This window comes from Natator depressus, chromosome 1 (assembly GCF_965152275.1).
Source record: "Natator depressus isolate rNatDep1 chromosome 1, rNatDep2.hap1, whole genome shotgun sequence".
Taxonomy (NCBI): Eukaryota; Metazoa; Chordata; order Testudines; family Cheloniidae; genus Natator; species Natator depressus.
Window position 1 is genome coordinate 246,047,758 of NC_134234.1, and position 20,126 is coordinate 246,067,883.

At 44.5% G+C, this 20,126-nt stretch overlaps 1 protein-coding gene across 1 annotated transcript; it reads left to right on the forward strand.

Moving 5' to 3' along the window:
- Positions 1 to 531: 531 nt before the first annotated feature.
- On the forward strand, positions 532 to 16,365 carry LOC141985475 (cystine/glutamate transporter-like). The gene is made up of 12 exons (XM_074949647.1): positions 532 to 799; positions 3,473 to 3,599; positions 4,375 to 4,490; positions 5,133 to 5,258; positions 6,850 to 6,949; positions 7,064 to 7,108; positions 7,310 to 7,433; positions 7,796 to 7,899; positions 8,431 to 8,527; positions 9,338 to 9,487; positions 13,322 to 13,496; positions 14,714 to 16,365. The coding sequence occupies exons 1-12, from the start codon at positions 604 to 606 to the stop codon at positions 14,776 to 14,778; spliced, it is 1,425 nt and encodes a 474-aa protein (XP_074805748.1). The 5' UTR covers positions 532 to 603; the 3' UTR covers positions 14,779 to 16,365.
- Positions 16,366 to 20,126: the final 3,761 nt, after the last annotated feature.

Sequence of the window (20,126 nt, forward strand, 5' to 3'; positions counted from 1 at the left end):
TGTTGCCAAACAAAAAACATTTTTGGGCCAAAAATTTCTAAAGTGACTCGTGATTTTGCTCAGCCTAAATTTATAGGTGCCCAACTCTGAAAGGGGCAGCATCTGAAAGGGGCCTGATTTTCAGAGTGTGAGTGATCAGCAGTTTATGAAAATTGGGTCCTTTGAGGGCAACTCAAGTGGGACACCGAACTATAGTGGCACCCCAAATCACTCATCGCTTTTGAAAATCTTGGCCTAAAGGACTGTTTATGTACAGCCTACAGTGTCTTATGTTCTGCGGCAGCAGGAGGAGCAAAAGTTAATTAGCAAACCCAATACCCAGAGGTGTTCTGACATAAGAGATGGCGTGGTTGTGTAGCATGTTTTACGCACCTGTGGTTTCTTTGCCCAGTGATAGCCAATGGGTGAGGAGAGTAGATCCAGCAGATTTTGATGGGTTGTTGGTAAAATGGCTTTAACAGTCATTCCCAAAAGAAGCTCCACAAATCCCTGACTTTCTTTTCCTCTATCACAGGTGAGCTCTGTTGACTGTGGGATTGGGAAGGACCCATAAGGAATCCTTAACTTCTGAATGCCCACCCATACCCTGAAATTGTAGAGGCCATGGGAAAAGCCAAGGAAGAAGAGGAGGTTGTTTTTCTGAGGAAAAAGATCACTTTGGTGAGGGCTTTTTCACTCCTCATTGGCACTATGGTGGGCAGCGGCATCTTTATCTCTCCAAAAGGGGTGTTGAAAAACTCCGGCAACGTGGGTGTCTCCTTAATCGTTTGGTTTGCCTGTGGGATTCTCTCTATGTTTGGTGAGTGGTGAGTTGCTTTACCCTTCTTGTTAAATTGTTGGTAGATGGGGAAACTAGCGAATGATATATATTTACGACAAAGGCCTAACTTTACTTCTCCAAGAAAAATAAGCTGGGAATACAATGGACCAAAACTCCTATCTCCGAATGCCATAGAATTGAAGCAGTAATAAGGTCCTGTGTCCACAGGGTTCCAAGGATCTGTTGTTTAACTGATTTGTCTGAGGGACTTGGGGAAAACCCAAGACTTAAGATCTGTGAATGTGGTGCCACATGTGGGTACAGACATGGGAGCAGTTCTCTTGTCTATGGAATGTCTAGATGCATGGGGTGACGAAGGGGGGTTTAGGCCTCTAGCTAGGGGCACTAGATGGAGAACCACAGAGTTCTGGGGACCTAGGAGAAGTGTATTTATTTCAGTATGTGACTTTCCTGCTTTGTTTGGTTTGTAAGTGCAAAAAACCGCTTTGTTATAGTGCTGTCATTGAGAGTTTGAATTTCCTGGTTCCTGTGGCTTTTTTAATCATAGATCCCATAACAATTATCTCTCTTCCTTCTAGTGTTTATCGTATGTAATATTTTGTATTAGTTCTTACTCTTATACCTTACTATATATGTATAATGTGGCTTAGTTGAGGTTGCTGTGAAAACATCAGCTTTAAAATTTCATTCTTTTGCATATGTAAAATCTCAAACCATAACATCACAAATGTAGGTTTCTTTTTAACTGAGTAGGATCATAAATGATAAAGTGTTTATTGGTCAGCTAGCCAAACCATCTGTACTTGTGAAGGATTGTCCTCTCCACTAAACTCCTAGTGTATCTTGTGTATTCTTGAAAATCTATCTTGGTGGTACCCAAATGGCTTCCCTTGTCAAGTTATTAAATTTTCTAACTGACTTCATTCTTCCTCTAATGTCCAGCTTGAAGACTTCCTTTTATTAGTGTCATATTATTATTCTTTGCTATAGTGCATTAAGTAACGCTTACCCTCTTTTTATGTTTTCCCTTGAAATGCAAGATTGATACTTGGTTATCGTCCCAATTCAGCAAAATACTTACGCATATGCTTGCCTTGAAGCATGTGAATGAACAGATCAATTGAAATCAATGGGATCACACATGCTTCAAATTAAGCATGTGTTTGAGTGCTTTGGTGAATCAGGGCTTATATTCCTTCCATTGCCTGTAGGTAGGTTCTGAGGGGTTTACAGTTGAGACAGAAGTGGCCAGTTTTAAAATCTATCTTTCCATAGATACAGAAAGAGAAATAGAGAGTATTTGAACCACTTGGTTAGAAATTCTCTACATCCTTCTGTATCAAGTTTTTCTTCATGGCTCTGATCAGAGACATATTCCATGTCCTTGGCTCACCTATATTTGAGGGAGGAGGTGTGCGTGTTTGAGGCTTAGAGCTAGGTAAATGGGAGAAATGAAGTGTTTTAAAGTAAATTTCTAAGGCAAAGATAAACTTCTTTCCATGCACTTTCCCACATAAAGTCAGTGGAGAAGTTATGCCATTAAACTGACAAGAATGTTTTACCAGATGAAAATAGATCTCCCCTGGAAACAGCATTATTGCAAATAAAGGGATTTGCACTAAAAGCCTTCATTTCTTCTGTTATGAATAGTTCTCTGAGAACCTCTACCCAATGCGCACCAGCAGTAAAAAGGTTAACAGTATATTAGGAACTATTAGGAAAAGGATAGAAAATAAGACAGAAAATATCGTAATGCCACGATATAAATCCATAGCACACCTACACCTTGAATACCATCCCCAGATCAGGTCACCCTATCTCAAAAAATGAAATAGTAGATCTGAAAAGGTTCAGCGATGGGCAGGGCCGGCTCAAGGTTTTTTGCCGCCCCAAGCTCTGAGAGCGCAACTGCCCAAGCAAAAAAAAAAAAAAAAAAAAGCCACCCCTTGAAATGTGCCACCCCAAGCACATGCTTGGTTTGCTGGTGCCTAGAGCCGGCCCTGGCGATGGACAACAAAGATGATCAAGGATATGGGACAACTTCTGTTTGAGGAGAGGCTAAAAAGATTAGAGCTGTTCAGCTTAGAAAAGAGACAACAAAGGGGAGATATGACAGAGGTTTATAAAATCATGACTGATGGAGAAAATGAATACAGAACTGTTATTTATCCTTTCGTACAATACTAAAGCTAAGGGTCCCCCGGTTAAGTTAATGGGCAGTGGGTTTAATGCAAACAAGAGGGAGTCGTTTTTCACACACTGCACAACTAACCTGTGGAATGCATTGCCATGGGATGTTGTGATGGCCAAAAGTAAAACTGGGTTCAAAAAAACTAGATAAGTTAATAGAAGAAAGGTCCATCAATGCTTATTAGCCAAAAGGTAAGGGATGCAACCCCATGCTTGGGGCAACCCTAAACCTCTGACTACCAGAAGCTGGGACTGGAAGACAGACATGGGTCACTCCAAAATTGCCTGTTTTGTACTCTTCCCTTGAAGTTCTGGTATGGGCAATTGTCAGAGACAGAATACTGGGTAAGATGGACCATGGTCTGACCCAGTATGGCAGTTCTTATATTCTGTATTCTTAGCTCATTTTAAACAGATTCCTTTAATTCTCAATAAATTCTACGTGCAGTGGTAATTCCATGGGACAATTTACTAAATGCATATTTACTTCATCTGTTCCAGGTGCCTTGTGCTATGCAGAACTTGGAACAAGAATCACAAAGTCTGGAGGACATTATATCTATATTCTGGAGACACTGGGGCCTTTGCCAAGTTTCTTGTATCTGTGGGCTGAATACTTTGCTATCGGGTAACATTTTTTTTTCTGCTACCTAAAATGAGGTGTTAGTGAGACCTGGGAAAGTCATGGAAATGGATAACCAGCTCATATTATTTTTAAAAAGTGCATAAAGTGAGAAACCATACCCACTACCTCGAAAGTCTTATAAAATAAAAAGAAGGCAGAAGGAGTGAATAGCCATATGTGCACATTAGGCTTTGGGGGAAGGAGTGTGTGTGTGTGTGTGTGTGTCGGGGGGGGGTCTAGCACCTCCTGGTAGAGTGGAAGTCCGCACCTACGGTTCACTCACATTTAGCCTGTGATACACAATGACCCCCAGATCCCTTTCTACACTACTCCTTCCTAGGTAGTCATTTCCCATTTTATACGTGTGCAACTGATTGTTCTTTCCTAAGTGGAGTACTTTGCATTTGTCCTTATTGAATTTCATCCTGTTTACTTCAGACCTATTTCTCCAGTTTCTCCAGATCATTTTGAATTTTAATCCTGTCCTCCAAAGCACTTGCAACCCCTCCCAGCTTGGTATTGTCTGCAAACTTTATATGTGTACTCTCTATGCCATTATCTAAATCATTGATGAAGATATTGAACAGAACCGGACCCAGAACTGATTCCACCCCAATCAATATGCCCTTCCAGCTTGACTTAAATCTAAATTTCCTGATTTTATTGTCCAATTTAAATTTTCAAATGTTAACATTCTTTTAATGTAGTCTTTTGCATATAAAATAGCTTAACACCAGAAAGTCAGTTTCTAACTCCATGAATCCATCCCTCCTGATAGGCCAGCCAACAGTGCAGTGCTTTCTCTGGCATTTGGAAACTACATATTGGAACCATTTTTTGCCCCCTGTGCAGCCCCACTTCCTGCTGTGAAGCTCGCAGCTCTCTTGGGGTACTGTAAGTATAAAGCAGATATAGGCCTAAGCCACAAAATTTTAATTCAGATTTTGAACCCCTTCTCCCCAAATTCAGAGGTGTTTACATCCAGGGTTTGGGCTTGTCCCATTACAGATAAAACTGTGAAACTTAGATTCCATAGTAAATGCCGAGCCATCCAAAGTTCAGGATCTGGGGTTCTGGTTTGGGCCCGTCTCTAGAAAAAAGGGGGAAAATGAAGTCACAAAGCTGATATAAATGCATCTGTGGATTGCGAAGCTGGGTGGAGAGTAGAAATCATCACTGGCCATACACTGCTATCAGACTGGCTGGGAAATGAAACCAGAGTTCTAGCCAGCAAGTTTGAAGGTCTGTTTTTACTTATGGGCAAATATTGGCTAGATGCTGCATCAGGCTGATGACATTTTGGAAGGAAGGAAATGTCATACTCTGGGTCATGTGCATATGGTCTTAAAATATCTGTCACTCTGAACATTCTGGTCACTAAGAATTCTCCCCAGCACCAAGGGCAGGGAATGTTGCTGTCTCTATTCAGTGTACTCAGGGCAATAGGCTGAGACAATGGGAAAAGCATGAGAGTAAAATTCTTCTGATTTATTCTGAGCCCCAGCCATATATGTTGGTCTTTGCCTTCTCCTCCAGACATTGTCCTCATCCTGAACTCTTGGAGTGTCAGCTGGAGTGCCAGGCTTCAGAATGTCCTATCCGTCATCAAACTCCTGGCTTTCGTGCTCATCATTGTGCCAGGGATGATGCTTCTGGCCCAAGGTGGGTCTGCTCAGCTGTGATCTGCGGGAGGGCATTCATTAAGGGCTTGTCCACATGAGAAGTTTTTACTGGTATAATTCTACCGGCATAATTTAATAGATATAGTTACACTGGTATAGCTTCCAGTGTAGATGTTTATATTCTGAAATAAGTGTGTCTTTTTTTTTCCGTTTAGCTTAAACCCCTTTCAAAGCACATAAGTGAAACTGAAAAAGGGCACTCATACCAGAACCATAGGGGGCACACTGGGAGTTACACAGGTTATATATAAAACTATATTGGTTTAAATTCACACCTTAGCTTATGTTGGTATACCTTTCCTGTGTAGACCAGTCCTCCATAGTGTTCACAGTTGGGATAATTAATCTTGTGTCCTCATTTTGTATCTTCCCCTGAGAGAATAAAGGGATTGGGGTGAACGTTCATATTTCTGGTTGTCATCTGGAACTGGCTTCATGGGACATGCAAAAAGCCCATCAGGCTGGCCATGCTTCTGACCTGAAGGATTGCCCCTGTACCAGAAAATCCTCAGCAATTTATTGTTCAGAATACCTTCAAATGACACTCTGGATGCCTGGCATCACCCCCGTGATAGAAGGAGTCGTGCCAGTGATAGTGTGGTCAGAGACCTCAGAATTACAGGTTGTACTTAATGTAACTATACAGGGATTGTAAATCATTCATTAGGATCTCACAAACAATAAATAATTTTATTATGTATTTATTTATCAGCAAACATGTTAGAAGATACATAACCTCCCCCAAACATAGGCTACTTTTTCCATTGTACCCCCTTATCATTCCATTGATCCCGGCAGAGAATTTTGTCCTATCTTCTCTCTTCCCTTCCTTTTTGTCCTTCTATTGTAGTTACCATTTCTTAAGTGTTTTAAAGAACACTGTCCCTTTTTTCCTAGGCTCTTTAATACCATTTTAACTTGCTGCTTAGTTTTCTTCAACCTCAGCTTTCTTTTGATTCCACGAGCTTTATTTTCTCCTATAATCACCAAATAAAATGGGATCCCCATCCAAACCACCTTTGTTTTTGTCCATCTCAACCCTCAATCTCTTCAATTTTTCTTCCCTCTCCAGCAGTCAGTGGAGAGAGAGCAGGGCAGTGTAGGCAGGAAGTGTGCTTTCATGTAGTTGCTCCAAAGGACCTCTAACTCCACGCTTTTTGTGTTACTTCCTAGAGCTCTTTGTTTTGTGGTTTCCATGTTGTACATAGCATGAGGCTGTGGTTGGTGCTTATGCTGAGGAGTCAGGGTAGCACAGCTTGAGCAGCATTAGCTGGCTGTGCAACCTCGAAGCAGAGCACACATCCAGAGTTTGGGGGTCAGGGAGTTCATTTCAGGTCTAGAAAGAGGTTTTCTACAGGTAGAGACTCTCTCAGGCCATGTTTGGCCTCCTCCGCTCTATAAATTCATTATAAATAATTGAAGATACTGCAACCGCAAACTGTTGGGGTTGTATGAGAGACAGAGAGAAATCAAACCTCTTCTGCAAATTTTATTTTTTGGTAACAAGTAGAGGGGATGTCTCTGTCTCCAACGCTCTCTAGCCCTGTGTTTCTCTCCTTTTTTTTTTTTAGGCCACACTGAAAATTTCCAGGATGCTTTCAGTAGTCAATTGCTGACTTTGGACAAGATGCCCTTGGCTTTTTATGCTGGGATGTTTGCATATTCAGGCTGGTATGTGCAGCCCGGGTCCTTTTAATGAATGGCAGTGTCTACTCCTAAATCTACGGTGCTTCTCCTGAGCCATCATTTAAACTCTGCCATAACCTGTCTTCTTTCATTCTGCAGGTTTCAAACTAGCTTTGTGCAAGAAGAACTGGTCCGACCTGAACGGTAAGAATAGGAGAGGGGCCTTTAAGGTCAGCCACAGGGGACACAGCATTATTTCAAAATAAGCTGCCTTTTAAATGGAAGAAAAATGAGTGCTAGTTGTTCTAACTGCCTGGCGTGGTAGTACTGATCTGTGAGTAAAAAAACCCACAAAAACAAACCAGCTTTTTTCATTAGCACTCTGTCTCTCTCTCACTTTTGTAGAAATAACCCACTGGCTGTGATAATGTCTGTGGTCACTGTAATTGTGGGGTACATGCTCACCAACGTTTCCTATTATACAGTCTTGACAGCAGAGGATGTGCTGGCTTCCCAGGCTGTGGCTGTGGTGAGTTGTAACCCCATTATTAGGTTTCTTCAGAGGGATAAATTTACATTAAGTGGGAGGGGATGGGGAAGCTTCTAGGATGTGGTCAGTAATAATGGATTTTATAGCGGAAAGGCCTTCAGCTTTGTCACTTTCAAGAGTATCCGCAAGCAATAATACCTCTTAGACTTGCCTGAGGAGATGGAATAAGAAATAGAGATCAGGATGGCAGTGGGGAAGAGGAATAGGTAATACAGACTTGGGAGTAAGTGGAGTTCTGTTTTAAACCTTCCAGTGGAAGGCCATCCAGCTCTTTCCATTAATTCTGATACCATTCAGGGATTACCAGGGTGTTTCTGAACCAAAGCGTGTCTTTCCTCCAGAGTTTTGCACAAAAAGCTTTCCAAAGACTTATCTCCGTGATTCCCATCCTGGTTGCCCTGTCCTGCTTTGGAACCATGAATGGGGGGATCTTTGCATTTTCAAGGTCAGATTCTTTTAAATCTTGCTAACTGATTTGCAGTATAAACAGGAGGAGGGCACTGCCACCAAATCTGTTGACAACACACAAGTAGATATCACTCATCAGCTAGTTGACACACAAGCAATCCTGGGAATTGCTGGTTCTCCAAGGTAGTGCCAGAACATCTTGACCTCCAACATGAGAAATGAACTTGGAAATGGGGCCAGTTCTTGGGGACTTATGGGAATTTCCCAGAAAATAAAGGGAGTTTGACTTTGTGGGAGATTTTGAAAAACAAACTACTGTTTCAGGAAGCTGTGTCAGGAACTGTGGGATAGGTTAGCAGAGGATGGTGCAGCTACAAGGATGTAGTCCAGTACAAGTGTGGACTTGGGGTAAAACTGCACCCTAATTAGCATGGTTAGTGTGAACAGCCTGTATTGTTGGTACTTATGCTGGCTTTATGCCACCAGTTCAACTACCAGTGATTGTTCTCTAGTGCAGATGCAGGAGACTGGAACTCAGGTTCTTGTACTGCTCCATGTCTTCTCTCAGGACTCTATTTGTGGCTTCAAGGGAGGGTCAATGGCCTCCTCTCTTCTCCATGATCCACATCCGAAGGCACACTCCCCTTCCAGCCGTCATCTTAATGGTGAGGAGATCCGATTTTTCAATTGGAATTTCTACTGTCCTGCAGTTCTGATTGGCTTCTTATTTTACGTGTCACTATGCAGAGTCTGGACAGGTGTGTGAGATTTAAAGGGAATCAAGTTACTCTGAGGTCTCTGAAGAGTAAAAGGGGTACAATACTGCAAAAAGATTTCTGTGGATACTCATTCACCCTGCAAACGAGTTTACCTTGACTGCATATTGGAAAGCATTATCAAAGTCGCTTAGTGACAGAGGTGGGATTTGAACTCATGAACTCCTGGCTCCTTGTCCTGAGTTTAAAATCCACTTGACCATGTGGCTTAAACTAAGAGGGTTGCTGCTATCAACACCTTCCACAACCACTCCTCAAAATTATCCCACAAAAATGTCTCTTCCAGGTTTTGTCTGCTTTCTTTGTCAATAATTCAGTGGTTCAAATGTTACAAACACTGACATTTCAGGGATGGAGCGAAATCACATGGAATGAATTTTTGTGCAAAATGTTTCACCAATTTTGCCTGGGCATTGTTAGGTACCTTCTAACACTAGCAGTGTCATCTTTGATTGAAGTGGTGAAAACTTGTTTATTTCGAAATGCAGCCTTTTACCTACCATGCATTCCCACCCTGAAACCTCATATGAAGAGAATATAGTGGTCTCAGCTCAGCATCAAAATTGGTCCTAACCAGACCATGCGAGCTTTATCATACTGCAGCTGACTGTAAATGTGAGTTCCTGACCCATCCATGTTTAAATTGCTAAAGGCTGGGATGAGGATTTAATGAATGTGTTTCATCTTTACAACCCCCAGTTCCCACTGGTTACCGCCATGGTGTGCATTGGAGACATCTACCACCTACTGAATTTCTTCAGCTTTTCCCGATGGCTTTTCATAGGATTAGCCACACTTGGGCTCATCATCCATCGTTACCGTCACCCAGAGCTGCCCAGGCCATTCAAGGTAACGCGTGGCCGGTTTCAAAGCCAGGAGTGCACAGGCCCATCGTTGTTATAACTGGCTTCTCTCCGCGTCGTTCACTGAGCCCTAGAACCTGCAGCACATTACCTCACCTCTCCTCAGTCTGAAGGGAACTTACCCGGCATGGGGGACCTTTTGTCTGCCACTGGAAAGGCCAGTCAGCCTTCAGAAAGCAGTGTTCTACCCAGGTGTGAACAGTCAGGTTTAATTAGGGAAGGTAGCATAGCCCAGTGGGTAGGGGGTCAGATTGGGAGTCAGGAGATCTGGTGAGAATAGACAGCCCCCACCCCACTCTCTGATACGCACACACACAGGCTAGTGTCCAAACACCCCGCATGGGGTTTGCCGCAACAAAGCACAAGCCTCAGCCAAAGCTTCCTCCTGAGCTTAATTTGTTCCTAGAGTTTCTCCCTCCAAGACCCCTTTATCCCAGCCCCTAGTTTCCTCTTCCCAGAGAGGTCTTCCAACTGCTCTTCCCTTCCACCCCCAAACATTGTGCTGTAAGTTTGCTCAAGTACAGCCACCACCAAAACAGGCTTTAGAGGAGTAAGAAATGCACAGCAATCAACCAACAGCAGCTTATAGAAGGCGTAATTTTGATCTAGTCCATTCAACTCATGTGCATCATCCATCTCTGTGGGGTCAGGAGACACATATTCTGGAAGCTGAGAGCAACAAAGTTTGGGCTGGAGAGCTGCATCCTGAGCCCATAGTACTGTATGTGGGAGTGTTTCCTATTTCCAGCTGTATTAGGGACCACCTTAGCAGCAGGAAGGGAAGGCGGGTTTCAACCTGCTTACCATTTTCCCTGCTGCATAATGTTTGCAATGGGGAATCAAAGTGGATTCTAGATTATGCAGTTTTCCTGACTCCCACAATGCTCTTCTTCTCTGACCCATGCCATTCTTATCAGGTCTACTCCCCAGGTAGGGTGTCATGGATGGATAGTCTGCTGAGCTCTAAGTGCACGGATGGGGTTTTATTTAGATCAGGGGTGGGCAAACTATGGCCCGTGGGCCGAATCTGGCCCGCCAGCTGTTTTTAATCCAGCCCTCGAATTGCCGCTGGGGAGCGGGGTCTGGGGCTTGCCGTGCTCTGGTGCTCCAGCTAGGAAGCAGGGTCGGGGGCTGCTCCACGTGGCTCCTGGAAGCAGCAACATGGCCGTCCTCCAGCTCCTATGCATAGGGGCAGCCAGGGACTCTGCTCTGCACGCTGCCCCTGCTCCAAGCACCAGCCCTGAAGCTCCCATTGGTCGCAAACCATTGGTCAATGGGAGCTGCAGGGGTGGTGCCTGAGGACAGGGCAGCACACAGAGCCACCTGGCTATGCCTCTGCATAGGAGCAGGAGAAGGGATATGCCGCTGCCTCCAGGAGCCGCTTGAGGTAAGCGCCGCCCGGAGCCTGCACCCCGAGCCTCCCCCGAGCCCCAACCCCCTGCCCTAGCCCTGAACCCCCTTCTGCCCTCCAAACCCCTCAATCCCAGCATGGAGCACTCTCCTGCATTCCCACACCCCTCATCCCCAGCCCCACCCCAGAGCCTGTACCCCAAGCCGGAGCCCTCACTCCCCCACACCTCAAACCCCTGCCCCAATCCTGATCCCCCTCCCACCTCTGAACCCGTTGGTCCTAGCCTGGAGCAGCCTCCTACTCCCCAAACTCCTCCATACCCAGCCAGAGTCCACCCCGCACCCCACCCGCCAGCCTGGAGCCCCCTCCTGCACCCTGAACTCCTCATTTCTGGCCCCACCCCAGAGCCTGCACCCCCAACCAGAGCCCTTACCCCCTCCTGCACCCCAACCCCAATTTTGTGAGTATTCATGGCCCACCATACAATTTCCATGCCCAGATATGGCCCTTGGGCCAAAAGTTTGCCCACCCCTGATTTAGATGCTAAGAATTTGTTCATATCCATTCTCTGCCTGTGAGGTGCTTCCAGCCAGTTACCGGTGCAAGAGTGCCACCGTCTGTATGTGTTAGAGGAGCGTTTTGTGAAGCAGTTCAAGAAAAAACAAGCACCAGCTTGAACCTTTGTCTATCCCCCAAACTGTACTGACTCTTTTTTTCTCGGTGAATTTTCTTTCCATCCCTGCCTGCCACGCCACTCCAAGTCCTTGCTAAAGGAGCGTATTAAAAGACACCCTCAACTTTCCCAGACAGTATGCTGGCTGCACCGACAAATTCACCCAGAACCACCCTTTTAAAATATATTTGTTGAACTAGAATCATTGGATAAAGTGTGTGTGTTTAACAAAGAAATCAGCAACATATTGATTTCCCCCCTCCCAAAGTTTTTACCTCCTTCTGTTGGGTCTAAATTTGGGCTTTAAAAACACTTCTGAGAGTTTGAAAAGAGACAGATTGAATAGTTGACTATTTAGATGGGCTTTATTCTGCCTGAGGAACTGCCTTTCTGAAAGAGGAAAGACCAGTTTAAGTGTGATATGTACAGATGCTGCTCTCTAGTGGCCATAGAGAAAAATCCTTACTGTTGATATTGTCCCATTTATTTGTATAATTATTACGATTGCTCATTTTTTTTCTGTAAGATTTTATGCTTAAAAATAATTGAAAACTAACACAAGCGAGAAGCTTCATCCCTTACACCCCCCCGAACAGAGGAGCAGCACTATGGGTAATTGCGTGGGAATGAGATCCTCGAACTGCAATTTGAATCCCCAGTTGGTTTGGCTACCATGATCTCCGTTACCACAAGGGGTTCAGAACATACGGAAGATGCAGGAGGTTGAGGTTTTTTTACTAACTCCCAACTAGTTGTTTAATTTCTTCCTAGGTGATTACTTGCTTGGCTTTTTTTCATTACTTAGTTAACTAACTGGTATGTGTGCTAAAGTGTGCTGACCCTGAGGAACACAGACTAGGAAAGAGAACCAAACTAGCCTGTGAGTTGTTTGTTAGTTTATAGCAGTCATGGCATGAACAGCAGATCACCTCTGATTATGAAAGACTAGAGTCTAAAAGAGCTTGAAGGGAGATTTTTATTTTAGGTGAACTGTCTGGAGAAATCTGAGATTAGGATCAAATTTTTTTTCAATTGGATTGTATGGAAACTGGGTGAGATTGGATCCACGGTCCAAAAAAAATCTCTTTGCAGTTCTATTAGGGTCTGCTAATTTATCCTGAACTTTAAACAGCCCAGGTCATTTGGCTTCCCAGAGAGCTTTTTAAGTTACAGTGGTAGCTACTCTAAACTTTACATTGAGGTATGGTGCTGCTAGCATGAAGCAGTCTCTCAAGCTTATTTGGCCTTCCCGGAGGCAAACTAGAGACTGCTCAAAATGAATTACATAACTACATAAGCACATTGAAAATCATTTATTTGAAAGGGCACGTGCTACTCATGGTAGCACATGCTCATGATTTTCCACCAGCAACATCAACAGAAGAGAGCTAAGACCAGTCCGTAATAAACTCAGAAAGCAGCTGGGGCATGGTAGGTTTCTGCCTCCTGCTAAATTCCTGGCTGGATAAGGTGTTAAATTTTATATATGGTGACTCCTGAGATGGTCTCTAATGTCTGCTTCTATACCTCATCAAGAGAGGTGAGAGTACACGCTGGTGGTGTTACTGTAATGTAGTAGATCGCAAATTTGACTATATCAGAGATCATGAATCCCACTTGTTTGGAGACAGACTGTACAGAAAGATTGGACTGGCCAGGTTTCTTGTCTTCTGGACACAGGAGTCTAGCTATTGATAAATATTTGGGTACAAGCTAACACATAATGTGTTTGGACAAATTAAGACAGATTACAAATGGTCAGATATGATTAGATAGGTCTGTGCTCTTTTCCCCAGGTTCCCCTCTTCATTCCTGTCTGCTTCACCATCGTCTGCCTCTTTGCAGTGGGAATGTCTTTCTACTCAGACCCAGTGTATGTCAGCACTGGCTGTGCCCTGGTTTTAAGTGGTTTTCCAGTCTACTTCTTGGTGATCAGCAGGCCAATACCCGACTGTTGCCGTACCACATTCCGTGAGTATAAATCTGATCAAAGGGATAACCTTAAACATAATGTAGTATTAGATTCTACTCAGGATTCATTAATCACCACCTACGAGAGGCTGTGTGTACTAAGTCTGGGTTTAATACAAGGAACTATAGAAATTAAAATTAGAGGATGACCCAAGCTGCAGTGATTGGCTCTGGATCTGAATGTCACCAAAGTTCAGGGGTTTTGTTCTAGGGTTGCAATTTGGCCCCATCTCTAATAAAAATGTATTGTGATTGGGGTCTACTTAAATCGCAGAGAAATCACACCATTTTCATGGGTTGGCCATGGCATAAATAGCAAATTTCTTGGATGTGTTACACATCCATGAAATTTGTTGTTTATGCCATGACCAGTCCATGAAAAATATGTGATTTCTCTGCAGTGTTTCTCAAACTAGGGGCCTGGACCCAAAAGGGCCTGTTAGGGGGGCACAGTATTGCCACCCTCACTTCTCCGCTGTGACTGACAGGTGGCACTGCCTTCAGAGCTGGGCACCAGGGCAGCAGCCACAGTTCTCTGCTCTGCCTTCATAGCTGGGTAGTCAGAGACCAGATTTCATAGGAGAGATGTGATTTTCACACTCGCGAATTTGGTAGACTCCTAATTATGATGCTGTACATACCTATTTCTGCTGAAAGCCTGGGGAAAGCGTTGATAGGAAGAGAAGGGAAATACTGTGTATGTTATCTCTCGTTCCCAGTATATACTTGTAAACAGGCAAAATATACATGTTGGTCCTGGAACACCAAGTTTTTATCTGGTCTTTAGAAAAGGCTTAGGAAGTATGTATGGACAAGGGATCTGGAATACAAGTAAGATATATTTTGAGAGGCTTCCCCATGTGGTATCAAGCACAAAGTTTCAGGAGTAGCTCTGCCACTTTAAATACAATGTTTGTCTCTCAGATAAAGCATTGATCACATCAGTGTTTTATCCTGCACCCTGACTTCTTTAGACTTGGTGCATTAGTAAATTGCCCCTGGGTTCTGTATTGTCAACAACCATTGAAAATGTCTAAGAAGATACAGAAGAAAAGGTAGCAGAGATACCTTTTGCTAAAGAATGGGCTGTATTGGACATAGTGTCAGTTGTACTGAAATAAATTGTTTCTCCACACAAAATACTCCATTCAAATACCAGTTTTACATAGTTCAAAAAACAAATTAAGCATTCCTCTCTCCTTTTTTTCTTGTGGCAGATTATCTTACACTCAAACTTCAGGTACTGCTGGAAGTAGTCAGACAGGAAATCAAGACTTATTGAGAACCACATCTTATTGGAGAAGACACATAGTGGCTTCTCCAATGAAAGCCACTATCCCATTTCTGATCCTTTTGTCCTGCTGAGAGACCAGGAGGCACTCTTAATTTTGCAGTGAATGCAGTGCAACTAGAGATGTCCAGAACAAATAACCTGGATACAAACACCTCCAAGCTTTGATACTCAGGATCTGGATCAGAATTTTGCATCCGCTTCGGTCTTTCTAAACCCAAACGCCACATCTGACTTTTGGAGGTGTTCAAAAAGCAGGATTCAAATTTTGTAGGTTGGTCCATCTCTCAGTGACACACATGATTTTTGACTTCCTAGACCTTGAGGAAAGACAAGGTGAAGAAGAGTGCCTGTTTCACAATCCAAACATCATTCACATGGACCGCTATGGAAAACAAGTTCAGCTTTCAGATGGAAGGTTATGGAGATCTGAAATGATGGGCTGAGGATGCTCAAATGCTTTTAAGGTAAAATTGGAGAGAGGGAGAATCAACAAGAGAGCTTAAGAGAAGCAGGGTGGTAGGTGAATTACCACTCTCCTTCCACTGGACAAAATGATCTTTGGGACTTAGAGTTCGGTTCTCCTTTGAAAAATGACTCAAAAATTTGCTTGATTTACAAGAACAAAACCTATTCATTTTTTGATGTACCAGCCCCATCTGAAATCTGAAAGTCAACCTTTTTTCTCCTTCGTAAGCATCGTTAGTAGTAAAGATTCTCCAGGCTAAATTCCGACCTCACATCTGTGCAGCCCCACAGAAGTGGGGTTGCACAGGTATAATCAAGTAATATAGTAGAACTTGGCTCTGCAAAGGTTTAGTTAACAGTTCCTGTCGATAATGCATGAGTTAAATTAGAATACACCTCTCTTTCTCAGAGTTCTTCACAGCCAATGCACCTAAGAGGAGTAAATTCTTGAATCTTTTGTCACTAAAGCCAGCACCTATGACCCTGAATTCACACAGGGAGCAGGTCTGAATAAGAAGGTGCAATTTTTATATAGTCACGTTCAGGGTATAACTGCATTTTAAAGGAATCTCAACCATAGGTCATTGGTAAGTTGAGAGCAGGGATTTTAATAAACATATCCTTCAATGCAGTAAGAATGCATAGATATTATGGTCTTGATTCAGCAAAGCACTTAAGCATGTGATTTAATGTAACCACATGCTCAGATGCTTGGCTGAATCAGGACCTAAATGCTCATTTGAACAAAGTTTCTGTTAAGTTAATATTTTTGGTTTTCAGTGTAATATTGGTTTCAGAGCAGCAGCCGTGTTAGTCTGTATCCGCAAAAAGAAAAAGCAGCCGTGTTAGTCTGTATCCGCTTATGCTCAAATAAATTTGTTAGTCTCTAAGGTGCCACAAGTCCTCCTTTTCTTTTTAGTGTAATATTGATGTTGCAAAATTATGTCCAGGTGCCACAATAATCCGTTATTTACAACAACTTTTAAAAGTGAGACTCAAATTTTAAAAGATGAGAATCGCTATATCGGGAATTGTCCATCTAGCCCTCTGAAGAGGGGAAGGCCAGAACGCAAAGCATTTTAAGTACTTCATGTTAAGCCTCTAAATATTTACATCAAAACCAAAGTAGCGTTTACGGAATTGTGATATGATCAATCAAAACCCTATTAAATGTATTATCAAGCCCTTTTTAAATAAAGTTTTCAGAGGTGATTGAAAGTCATTCTTTTGTTGAGGTCCATCTGTTTTCACGCTGAAGTGGAACTAGAACAGACTGTCACAGTTGCAGGGTTAACTGCACCTCTGACTCATCCGGTCTCTGAGTGCAACCCTTTGGTCTCAGGCCTCACTCCTTCACCTCTCCTGGAGTGGAATCACGTGATTCTACCACTCTTAAAATGTACCCTGGGCTACAGCACCCTGTGTATTGACTGTGTTTACCCCAATAGGTCGGACTGGGGTCAGTACCTGTGGGTCTTCCCTTCAGGAGCTTGTGACCAGGCAGCTTTCTTAAACCAAAGTATTACAGTATGAAGACAGCATGACATCAGAGAGGATTTTAAAACAACAAAAGGTCTATCTGCATGTGTATTTTACTTAGAGTCCTGCCATCCTTTGGTAGGGACCCTACGCAGGCCTCACTTTCCCAGTCACCCTTAGCCTCTGGAGTCTGGGTGTCAGTCTGAGTCTCGTATTGTCTTGTAAGTGTTGGTAGATGGTGGCTTTTGAGCCATTGTTCTGCTTCCTGTCTGTTTTTCCAATGGCCTGCTATTAAACTAAACCAACATTCATACAGTAACTACCCCAATAACCAGGTCAACACTCCTACACTACTAGGGAGCAGCTCCACCTCCCCCATACAGAGGAATCCCTAAGTGGATGAAATAAAACCTTTTCCCATTTATAGGGAAAAACGAACAAGAACTAATTTTCATACCTAACGAGGAATGTGTGAAGTTGGCACATCATGTGTGTTTAGGTCAAGTTTCTTCTTACTGTAAGGGGACTGTTGCCCCCTTACTAACGTTCAGTGGGGGTGTTTTAGTTGCTAGCTCCCAGTACTAAAAAGGGGGAAGGGTCGATGGGGAATCAGGACCCTGAGACTGAGAGCCCGCAGGAACAATGGGGAGAGGCCTGTGCTCCAGGTCAGCCTGAATGGCAGGGCGGGCAGGCTAATCAGGGAGTCAGGAGGCCTGGGAGGTCCCGTCCTCCGTGTGAGCTGGATTTGCCTGGGTCAGACAGAGTGGGGCCGAGCTAAGGAGAAAGCAGGGGCCCAAGCTGAGCTGGGGAGTGGAGCTGTGCCAGATCCAGAGGGACCAGAAAAGCAGCCCAGAGAGAGCAGACCTTGTCCTGGGAGCAGAGCTGCAGCCCCAAAGTCAGAGGCACAGCCCAGAGAGAGCAGACTTGCCTTGGGAGCAGCGCTGCAGCAACCAGAGCCAGAGGGGCCAGAAAAGCAGGCCAGGAAGCAGGTCAGTGCTGGGAGCAGAGTCACAGAAGCAGCCCACAGAGCAGACCTGTCCTGGGAGCAGAGCTGCAGCAACCAGAGGCAGAAGGGCCAGAGAAGCAGCCCAGGGAGCTGGAGGCAGAGCAGCAGCAGCAGCAGCAGTGCAGAGACAGAGTGGTGCAGCTGGGGCTGGAGCAGTCCGGAGCTGGGTGCGGTGAGCTGGGTGGGGAGAGCGAAGGGGACCCTGGGCAGTGGGCCCAGCACAGGGAGACACCTCAGCCAAGAGGCTCTGCAGGCCAGGCTTGGATCGTAACCCCGACAGGGCAGGGGCGACACTGGGAAGAAGGGTCCTACCACTTAGAGCCTGAGAGCGTGTGGCCACCACCAGAGCAAGTGTCCAACCCACAGCATCCCTGCAGCACAGCCAGGGCCTGAGAAGAAGGCCGGGGACTCACAAGTAACAGACTGTGAACTGCCCGGACATTCCAGAGACACTGTTTGTGATGTTCCCTGCCACAGAGCGGGGTGATGTGTTTCCTTTAACTTTTCCCATTCTTCCTTGTTCTTTTTAAAATTAATTGTTGATTAAATAACTTGCATTTGCTTTAACTTGTATGAAATGGTCAGTGGGTCAGAGAAGTGCCCAGTGCAGAGAGAGTACCCCGGAGTGGGGACACCCGAGCCCCTGTCCTAGGTGACCACAGCAAGGTTGGGGGTCGAGCCCCCCAGGAATCCTGGGCCCAGCCTTGTTGGGGTTACGAGGACTCTGCCAGACAGGAGAGTGGAAGGGCAGGGAGGCCACTGGGTAAAGGAAGTGGGAGCGAGGACTCGGATCCTTTCGCTAGCTCACTTCACCGGGGTAGTGCAGAAGTCAGGAAAGTTTCCCACAAGAGCGGGACTATTCCCCCGCTTACATAACGGAACATCATTTACAGATGATAAATTAGTTGCTAAATAAAGGAAACCTCCATTCCAATTCAATGGCTAACAGTTTGATAGTGCTCCAGAAATTCTCCTACAATGTATGAGGAGGTTCAGTCCTTACCTGCTGCATTGAAAAGGAAAATAGTTCAAAGTATCATAGAATCATAGAATATCAGGGTTGGAAGGGACCCCAGAAGGTCATCTAGTCCAACCCCCTGCTCAAAGCAGGACCAATTCCCAGTTAAATCATCCCAGCCAGGGCTTTGTCAAGCCTGACCTTAAAAACCTCTAAGGAAGGAGATTCTACCACCTCCCTAGGTAACGCATTCCAGTGTTTCACCACCCTCTTAGTGAAAAAGTTTTTCCTAATATCCAATCTAAACCTCCCCCATTGCAACTTGAGACCATTACTCCTCGTTCTGTCATCTGCTACCATTGAGAACAGTCTAGAGCCATCCTCTTTGGAACCCCCTTTCAGGTAGTTGAAAGCAGCTACCAAATCCCCCCTCATTCTTCTCTTCTGCAGACTAAACAATCCCAGCTCCCTCAGCCTCTCTTCATAAGTCATGTGCTCTAGACCCCTAATCATTTTTGTTGCCCTTCACTGGACTCTCTCCAATTTATCCACATCCTTCTTGTAGTGTGGGGCCCAAAACTGGACACAGTACTCCAGATGAGGCCTCACCAGTGTCGAATAGAGGGGAACGATCACATCCCTCGATCTGCTCGCTATGCCCCTACTTATACATCCCAAAATGCCATTGGCCTTCTTGGCAACAAGGGCACACTGTTGACTCATATCCAGCTTCTCGTCCACTGTCACCCCTAGGTCCTTTTCCGCAGAACTGCTGCCTAGCCATTCGGTCCCTAGTCTGTAGCGGTGCATTGGATTCTTCCATCCTAAGTGCAGGACCCTGCACTTATCCTTATTGAACCTCATCAGATTTCTTTTGGCCCAATCCTCCAATTTGTCTAGGTCCTTCTGTATCCTATCCCTCCCCTCCAGCGTATCTACCACTCCTCCCAGTTTAGTATCATCTGCAAAATGATAGCTGTTTTATACACTGGAAATTTTAAAACAGTGGAAGTCTCTGTGCCCTCTTGACACTAGAAATCCATGGGTACAAGGGTCTATCACCATTGATCTTCTGGCAGGATGGAAGCTTCTGTTTTGATGAAAAGCATCATTTATTAACAAATCACTTAATGTTCAATAGAAAATAAACACAAGTATTGGATGAACTCAGTGATTTCAATTCGTGGCCACTTGCTTGTTTCAGAAAGTGAATTAGGCTATTCCTGGCAAGGACTGGAAGAAATTTCCCATCGAGTCAGAATTGCTAGAATTGACACCTGGCACCTAACTGTTGCTCTTGGTCTCGGTTCAGGAGAACCTTTTGCCAATAGCTTCGCTTTTTGAAAATGAGGCTGCAGCATCTTAGAGACACAAAGCATCTGTTGTTCTGGCAGGGTCTGGTGCTGCTTTGAGTTGGTGTGTCCTGGT

Coding starts and splice junctions, on each gene's coding strand:
- LOC141985475 (XM_074949647.1), top strand. CDS start 604: ATGGGAAAAGCCAAGGAAGAAGAGGAGGTTGTTTTTCTGAGGAAAAAG. Junction 5,259..6,849: donor GATGATGCTTCTGGCCCAAG/GTGGGTCTGCTC, acceptor TTTTTTTTTTAG/GCCACACTGAAAATTTCCAG. Junction 7,109..7,309: donor GAACTGGTCCGACCTGAACG/GTAAGAATAGGA, acceptor TCACTTTTGTAG/AAATAACCCACTGGCTGTGA.